At 58.7% G+C, this 8,897-nt stretch overlaps 1 protein-coding gene across 1 annotated transcript in view; it reads left to right on the plus strand.

Moving 5' to 3' along the window:
- DTX1 (deltex 1, E3 ubiquitin ligase) overlaps positions 1 to 8,897 on the plus strand; it is a 30,062-nt gene that overhangs the window by 18,557 nt on the left and 2,608 nt on the right. The window contains exons 4-6 of the mRNA XM_015567278.1: positions 7,527 to 7,588; positions 7,947 to 8,108; positions 8,381 to 8,493. Coding sequence (XP_015422764.1) covers positions 7,527 to 7,588; positions 7,947 to 8,108; positions 8,381 to 8,493 — 337 coding nt within the window. The remainder of the gene's footprint in view (positions 1 to 7,526; positions 7,589 to 7,946; positions 8,109 to 8,380; positions 8,494 to 8,897) is intronic.

Genomic DNA, 8,897 nt, shown 5'->3' on the forward strand with positions numbered 1-8,897 from the left:
CACGGCCCCACACACAGTCTCACCTCTGAGTTATGGTGTCCAAATGTCCTCTCTATAAGGACCCCAGTCATGTCACTCAGTGCCCACCCGCGTGACCTCACCTCACTCACTTCTGCGAAGCCCCTGTCCCCACAGTCTAGGGCCTGGGCGTCAGAATTCAACAGGAGAGGCCCGGGTTGCGCGATGCAACCGCGACAGTCTCTGCGACTCTCACAGCTGAGTCTTGGTCTCTTCCCGTCGGTGTCTCCCTGTCTCTGTCTGCCTGTCATTCTGTGTCTGTGGCTCCTTCTCTCCCGCCTTTGCCTCCTCAGCTCTCTCCCCCTTCCCCTGCTCCCTGCTCTCCACCCTCCCGCTCTCCCACGCGGGACTCACGCAGACCCCGAGTCCAGTCCTGCCCCGTCCTTTCCCAGCGGGGCGACCCTACTTGCCCAGCGTTCCCTCCCTGGCCTCCGTGTCCCCTAAAACGCGGCGTGACCAGCACGGAAGGGCAGAGTGGACTCTTCAGAGCGTCTGAGTCCATCCTCATCCCACCCTCATCTCAGCCCTGGGTGGGCCACAGCCCGGAGGCCCAGAGAGGGCCACTGCCTTGCCCCAGGCCACACAGCCAGGGGGGGCAGAGTGTCTCCAGGGCCGGGGTTTTTTCCACTCGCCCCTGTGCGGGGGCGGGGAGCCAGCTGGCGGCCGGGCCTGGGGGACCGCAGGGGTGGGGAGATCCGCCCTGGCTCCCAGAGGGCAGCGTCCAGCGCTTCGGAACACAGCTGCGGGCAGACTCAGAGTTTCCACCCCACGTGGTGGAGGGAGGGAGAGGGGCCGCTGCAGGCCTGTTTTTCCGCACTGAGCACTCACATGTCGTCCCAGGCTCCCTGTGGCTGTGACACGCGATCGCCAATCTGAGTTCCCACTTTGTGGGAGGCAGGTCCTGTGAGCCCCACTTTGCACGAGAGGAAATGGAGGCTGCCGAAGCCTGGCGCTGGCTCGAGGTCACACAACTAGGACTCTGATTCAGAAACCTGCCCCCCTCAGCCAGGGTGTTGGGGTGTCCCACCCTCCTGCCTGCCCTCCCCACGTGTCCAGCCATGGTCCCGAAGACACCCCCAGCCCCCGCCACAGCCCTGATGGCGCAGAGGGTCAGGGACCCCGGAGCAGGGGCTGAGTCTGGGCCGTGTTTCAGCAGCTCCTCTCCCTCCAGGCCCGCTCTGGCCCTCGGCTTTGCACCTGTGAGCTGGGGCTGACCACCCTGTCATTGTCCCGCTTGAGGTCAAATGTCAAAGCGGCTGCCTTTTGAAGTCTGCGTCACTGACATCCCCTCCGTGGCCGTGGGAGAGGGTGCGTCTCTCTCCCCCACCCTGAGGCGAGAGGCCAGCCCCCTCGGTGCCTGGGAGATGCCGTTGGCGTTTCCACCCTCTGGTTCTTACTGAGCCTCTTCCTGTTTCCTGGGCGCCAGCGGCTCCTACTTTTTCAATCGTTTGTTTCTTTTGTTTGCCCTTCTCTTGGGCTGTTTGCTGCTTCATGAGAGATCCGACGCACTCCTTCTGCATTAAGGGTGCTGACCCCTTTATCTGCCATCTTTTCCCCAGTTTGCTACTTCTTTTTACCTTCTCTCTACCTTGTGTTCATCTGTTCCTTAATTCATTAATCCGTATGTACCAAGCAACTGCTGTGTACCAGGTGCTATTCGGGCCCTGGAAATACATCAATGAACAAAGCAGACCGCCCCCACCCTCCTGGAGCTCACATTCAATAAGCGAACAAGGGGGGGGGGGATCTAGAATATGGTAGAGTCGTAACTGCTACAGAGTAAAAAAAAAAAAAAATTAAAGGGATGTAGGGAGTGGTGAGAGGGATGTAATTTTCAATAGAGAGGCCAGGAAAGGCCTCCCTGAGAAGGTAACATCTGAGCAGAGATTGAAGGCAGTTGAGAAGTAGAACACTCACAGAACTGGGGTGAGAGTTCCGCGCAGAGGGCACAGCTTGTGCAAAGGCCCTGAGGCAGAAGCAGCTGGTATGTTGGAGGAGGCCCCGTGTGGCTGATGAGGCTGCAGGGGGTGAGCCGTGGGAGAGGAGGTCAGACATGAAATGGGGCCAGTCCTCGGGGCCCGGAGGGCTGCGTCGGGGACTTGGGCTTTGACTTGTGCGTGAGCTGGGAGCCCGCAGAGTTGTGAGCCGGGGAGAGGCTGGTGTGACTTTGTTGTAACAGGGTCACTGGAGATTGAGAATAGCCTGCAGGAGGCAGGAGCGGTGGGGAGGTGGGCTTTGATGTGGTGGTTATGCTTGAGTGTTTTCCTTCCTTTTTTTTTTTTTTTACTCCTAGCAGTGATTTTACGTTTTCACTTAAAAGAGTCCACATTCTGTTTCTGCAGTCCTTTAATAGGTGTTACATCTAAATGCTTTTAAAAAAAAAAGAACTGAAAAGCGCAACATGAGGAGTCTCGCCCTCAGTGTCCCCGCCTGGCCTCCCGCCGGCCCACCCTCCCCCCTTCCTGGCCTCGCGGGTGTGCAGTGGCTGTAACTCCGAGTGGCTGCAGTTTCCCCACTGCCTCAGCCTCATCACAAGGTCAAACGGAACACCCCCACCCCACCCCGCAGACCTGAAGCACTTCCTGCCCCCGCTCCCTGGGAGGCCCAACCGCACACTCCGTCTGCACAGGACGCCCCAGGCCTTGGGAACCAGCACAGGCCTCCCCTCCCCTCCCCTCCCCTCTCTTCCCCTCCCCTCCCTGCTGGGCTCCCCCCCCCTGCAGAGCGCTGCACTGGGCAGGCAGGGAGACCAAGAAGGTGGGGGAGGGTGACCCTGATCCCCAGGCCTCTGGGTGAATCTGACCCCCAAGTGACAACCGCCCCTCAAAACGTCTCCCTAGGGGGCTTTTGCCCCTTTCACCCCTAGGAGTGGACGGGTGTGCAGGGGTGAGAGGCCCTTTTGACAGAGGGGAAACTGAGGCCCAGAGAAGCTCCCGGCTTGTCCAAGTTGACCGGTGCCCGAGCGAGGAAAGGGGACATGTGCAAGGCCTCCGGGCAGCAGCCAGACGGCTTGCACGTTTTGCTGGGTCCATGGGGCACCCAGTCTTCCCAGCGCTGGACCGGATGTCCTCAGGCTTCTGGCTTCTGCAGAGGGGGTGGGCGGGACCTGGTGGGCCCAGGACTGTGGAGGGCAGGGGTTCGGGGGCAGGTGGATTGGGCACTGGAAGGGGACAGGTGACAGGAGCAGGCCCAGGGAGCATGGAAACCCCATGGTATGCCACTCTCATTTCTGCCCTCTCCTCACCCTCTTGGACCCGAATGACTGAGGCCTGGGCTCCCCTAGGCCTCCCAAGGGGCCCCTGGGTAAGTGCCAGGTGCTCTGAGGGCTCCTGAAGCCAACTGGGGGGCCTGGAAACCATCATCAGAGAACAGTGACACAGTTGGCAGGGCGTCCAGGGGCAGGGACACCAGGTGCAGGTAGAGGGGTGGAAACTCAGCTGCCCTAAGGGAGTGTCAGTGTGGCTTCCTGCTGTCCAGGGGCCCTGAACTGCCTTGATGCCGGGGCCAGAGCGGGGTGGCCCGAGCAGACAGAGGGACCCACTGTGCAGCCTGCTCAGGGCTGAGCCAGCTCCAGGGCCCGGGGCCCAGGGCACAGGCTTCAGCCCACCTGGAGGGCACAGAGGTCTCAGAAGGCTGGCACCTTCCCAGATGGCCCCACAGATCAGCCTGGTAGGATCACCCTGCCCACTGACTCAAAACTCCAGGACCCAGAGCCAGCTGGGTGACCCTAGTGAAGTCACTTCCCCGCTCTGGGCCTCAGTCCCATCATCTGCAAAAATAAACGATGAACAGACTCCATCCTGAGCCATCTCCGCTCACAGGGCAGCGACTCCCGAGAGCACTGTGTTGAGGAGGATTCTGCAGTTGCGTTTCTGGCTCATGGAAAGGAGTGCTGGGATTGATTGGTGATGCCTGTTATGGGTGTGGTACTACACCTGTCATATGTTTGCCATCCCTGCTCCAATCTTGGGGGGAGGGGAGCTCTTGGCATTGGAGCCCCTGTTTCTAAAGGTACTAGCCCTCCCTCTGAAGAGACCGCAGAGCTAGTAGAGCACTTCCTCATTCGGCTCAGCTTCCCCATGGAGTACTAACTGAGAACCACGTGAGCGAGTTTCGTCCTCAATCCGAGGGTCACAGGGCCGGTCGAGACGCTTCCAGAAGCTCACAGTCTGGGGGAGGAGATAGGGGTGGAACCACACAACTAGAAAGCAAAGAGCGAACATGCCTGAGTCCTCAAAAGAAGAGAAACACAGTCCCGTGGGAATGAAAAGGGGGAGTGGCCATGAGTTCGCTCGATGGGGATCAGAAGTGGCCTCCTGAAGACAGTCACCTTTCAGCCTGTCTGCAGAGGGTGGTGTGAAACGTCTGGGCTCCCCAAACCCTGGCCACGGAACACCTGCCTCCAACTGGATGGAGAGCATTTCCGGGCATTTCCTCGAGGACGTCCGCTTGGGCTGTTCCCACAGGAGGCCGCTGAACGTGGTCACTTAGGATGAATGCTGGCCGAGAACCTCCAGGACCAGCGGCTGCCGGGGATGCTTCTCTGGGACTCCTGCTCAAGGCTCCCTTCAGATGTGTAAAAAAATGCATGGGGACAATGTCCCTGAGCACATGCACAGGTGTCCCCTTGGAACCTCCCCCAAAATCCGGGCTGCCTTCATTCATTCATTCACGAAATAAGTGTTCACTGAACATCTACTATGTGCTAGACATTGGATGGTCGGGGGAGGGGGGCTCTCTGATGAGGTGGGGTTGCAACAGAGATGGAGTGAGCCCTCCCGCATCGGGGGGCAGAGGGCACAGCAAGTGCGAAGGCCTTGAGAGGGAACCGTGCTCAGCAGGTTGTAGCAGCAGCAGGGGTGTCTAGAGTAGAGAGGTCGGGGGAGTAGGAGAGAAGGTCACAGAGGCAGGGAGGGCCTGGTCATGCCCAAGAGTTTATGGCATCAGGTCATGATCAGTGCTGTGACCAAAACAAGTAAGTTAAGAGCAAAGAGAGAGGTGTGTCTGGAGTAAGGTGGTGGGGAAGGTCTCTGATAAAAAGACATTTATTAGGACAACCGGCCACAGTGGCTCAGTTGCTTGAGCATCATCCCCCAAACCGAAAAGCCACTGGTTGGATTCCTGGTCAGGGCACATACCTGGGTTGTGGGCTCCATCCCCAGTAGGGGGAGTGCAGGAGGCAGCTGAATGATATTTCTCTCTCTCCTTTTCTCTTCCTCTCTCTTTAAAATCAACAAAACCTTTTTCTTTTTAATTAAAAGAAGACAGTGGGGCAGAAGCCTGTGTTAAGTGAGGAAGCAGGACATGTGGATATCTGGGAAGAGCATACTGGGAGAGGGATCCATCCGCAAGTGCAAAGGCCCTGGGGTAGGAATGTGCCTGGCATGTGTGAGGAGCGGCAAGGAGACCAGGGGCGCAGGGGTGGGGGGATAGGAGGTGAGCATGGGGGAAGTGGAGTTCCAGGGGTCAGTACAGCCCCATTTACCCTGAGCAAGGTAGGAACCGTGGGGGATTGAGGGCAGAGGACAAACAGGATCTGATGGGGGCGGGGAACGAGCAGGAAGACCAGCGTGGCTGTGGGACCCATTTCTCCCCTGGGGCTTGGCTTCTGGTCAGAGCAGATTTCAAGGGGATTTAAAGATTCCTGTGAGCCTTTGCCAGGCTGGGCCCCCAAAGGGCGGGGCAGAGCGTGGAGGGTGGCCCCGCTTCCGGGAGGCCTGCGGGCAGCGGTCTCCTGTCCAGGGCAGGAGGATGTTCTCACTGACTTGGAGGAAGCAGCACATCCCACATCAAAAGGGGGCCCAGGTGGCTCCCACGCTCGGGTGTCGTGGGAACCCTGCTGCCTGGGTTCTCGCAGGGAGCCTGCAGATCGAGAGGGGTTGGGGGCTGCTCTGGGACTGTCCCCCAGCTCACTGAGAGGTAAATAAAACACAGCCCCGCTGTCACACCCCACTCACCACGCTCCTCCCAGGAGCAACACTGACTTTGGTAACCCGGGGCTCTGTGGTCTTTAAGGGGCGCCAGAAATCATAAGAAAGCTGAGACCTAAAACCTTCCCCGGCCACAGGCTCAGCACGACCAGGGCCAGGAGCTGCCCCAGGTCTGCCAAGCATACTGTTTGCTTGAAGCCAGCTCCCTGATGCCAACTGTGCCTGCCAGGGCCCGGTGACCAGGCAGCATTAGCCAGGCTCAGTCCTCAGCAAGCAGGCTCTGGGGCTGGAGCAGCTTCTTCCCCAGCTGTCCCTGCCCCCGCCCTTCCTGCACCCCTTCCTGGCACAGCCCCCAGGCCCCTCAGGCTGCCCTGGCTTTCAGAACACACTTCTTTATCAAAATGCACCCATCCAGGGACCACGCCCATCCACTGCTGAGCACTGAGGTTGCAAAGACGCAGGCAGACACACTGCAGGTCACAGCAGGCTTTCTCACCCAGCTCCTATAGGTGAGGTGTCATTATCCCCATTTTACAGATAAGGAAACTGAGGCTCACAGAGGTTAAGTGACTTGCCCCAGCTTGTCACTGCAATACATTCATGGTTACCTCTCCACGATGGAGAGAAGTCACGCCATGATTTGGGGGCAGAGGTGCAGAGAGGTGAAGCTACTAATCCAAGATGACACAGGGACAGTGACGATGGGGACAATGATGGTGAATGCTATTAGAGTCTTTCTTAGGTACCGGGGACGGTGCTCAGCCCTTGACGTGTAGAACTTCATTGACTCTTCACAGCGAACAGAAGGAAGGTCCCACACTATCCATGTTACAAAGGAAACAGGCTTATGGGCTTAGGAAGAAGAGGAGGATGTGCTGGGGGCCACCCAGCTGGTCAGTGGTTGACCTGAGATGTGAGAGCAGCTCTAGGTGATTTCCAAAAGTCAGAGCTCTCTGGGGGAGGGCGAGGAGGACAAGCAGACTGCATTTCCTAAGGCCTCTTCATTTGAAGAGAGGACGATGCCTACGTCTCAGGACCTGACGGCAGTAGATAGTGCAGAGATGCAAAAAATGTTCGTTATCAAATGTCTTTGGAAAACCTGGGTTTGCCATCGCTAACCATATTTCCTGGTGCGGGACTTATCAGAACCTTTCATATGCTCATACATGTTGTAAATTTTCCAAGAGGGAGACTTTGAAGTGTTTCCTAACTTACCCCAGAATCCTTCTTTCCCAAAACCTTTGATGGGGATTAGTGCCTCACAGAGCAAACTGTGGGAGAGGCGGGAATGACTAAGTCGCTGATGGGTGGATTTCAGGCACAGTGGCCAGTGGATGGGAGCCGCTGGAACTCAGGTGCTCTGACCAGGGAGGAGGCCGGCTGAAGACTGCGGGAGAGTCGGTACCAAGTCTAGAGGTCCTGGCCACACCCACCTTATCATAGAAGAATGTGGGAGTAGGCATGGCGTTCCCTGGGATCATTCTGGATGACTGGCACAGGCACAAAGCGGTCACACTGTGCCCAGGGTCCGTGGATCCTCTGGTGTGGGGACTGCAGCCTCTTCTCTTCTCTCCTCAGGGTCCCCGCGCTCCCGGTGAAGAACTTGAATGGGACCGGCCCAGTCCACCCGGCCCTGGCAGGTGAGATCCAGCCCAGGAGGAAGCCAGGAAGCGGGCCCACCTGTTGGCTTCTTGACTCCACCCCTTAATGAGCTCGTGGGCGGGGCCCCGAGGACACACCCTCTCTCATGACACCAGGGTGGGCGGGGCCCGCAGAAGGCATTCTTCTTGGCTTCAACCTGGGGTGGGGTTGAGGGGGGAGGCCCAGGGCACACCCCGCTCATCCACCTGAGAACCCCAAGATCCCTGGATGCAAGTCGGTAGGCGGAGTCTGAGAGAGAGGCCCCAAGCGTACATCCGACAACAGAAGAGTGGGAAGTGCGGGGTGGGCGGGGCCTGGAGGTCGCCCCGCCCCTGACTGCCCAGGCCACGCCCCCAGGGATGACCGGGATCCTGCTTTGCGCCGCTGGGCTGCCCGTGTGCCTGACCCGGGCACCCAAACCTATCCTGCACCCGCCGCCGGTGAGCAAGAGCGACGTCAAGCCCGTGCCGGGTGTGCCTGGGGTGTGCCGCAAGACCAAGAAGAAGCACCTCAAGAAAAGTACGCCCCCCGCCCCTGAACTGAACCCCGCTAACCCCCACAATCCCTCTGACGGGCAGGTCCGATTTGCTCCTGGACTGACGACCTCACCTCCATCTCCTGATCTCAGTTCCCATTCCCCCGACCCCTTCTGCACGAACTCCAAGTACATCCACCTGCAGCAACCCCCGACCTTTCACCCGCCAAGCCCACCTCTCCAACCCTGACTCCATCCCGAGCTGCGGCCTGGGGTGGACTCGGGCGCCTCCAGCCCACCCCCTGTGTCCTTGCAGGTAAGAATCCTGAGGATGTGGTTCGAAGGTACATGCAGAAGGTGAAGAACCCACCTGATGAGGTGAGCGCCAGGGGCCGCAGGCCCGGGCTGAGGGTGGGGGCAGAGAAGAGAGTCCTCTCTCTCCCCTCCCCTCCCCTCCCCTCCCCTCTCATCCCCTCTCATCCCCTCCCCCCCATACGAATTCCTCCTGGTTCTTACAGTCCCTCCTCCCAGTTTGTGGGTTTGCCTTTTCACTCTCTTCACAATGTCCTTTGATAAACAGAAAGCTGAGTGTAATAGAATCACAGGTGTCAATCTTTTGGCGATTGACAGTTTTTGTATCTTATTTTCACCCATCGTTTTTAGGTTTTGCTGCTGACAGTCCTTTAATCCCTTGGGGGGGGGGGGCGGTGAGGGAGCCACATATCTGAATTGGGTAGGTGGGCGTCCTCTCCCTGTGATGGTTGGGTGCCCGAGAAGGGACGTCCCGCCCTGCCCAGCCTTCAGCTTGCCCCTGTGCCCCCAGGACTGCACCA

This window comes from Myotis davidii, unplaced genomic scaffold, assembly GCF_000327345.1.
Source record: "Myotis davidii unplaced genomic scaffold, ASM32734v1 scaffold223, whole genome shotgun sequence".
NCBI classification, from domain to species: domain Eukaryota; kingdom Metazoa; phylum Chordata; class Mammalia; order Chiroptera; family Vespertilionidae; genus Myotis; species Myotis davidii.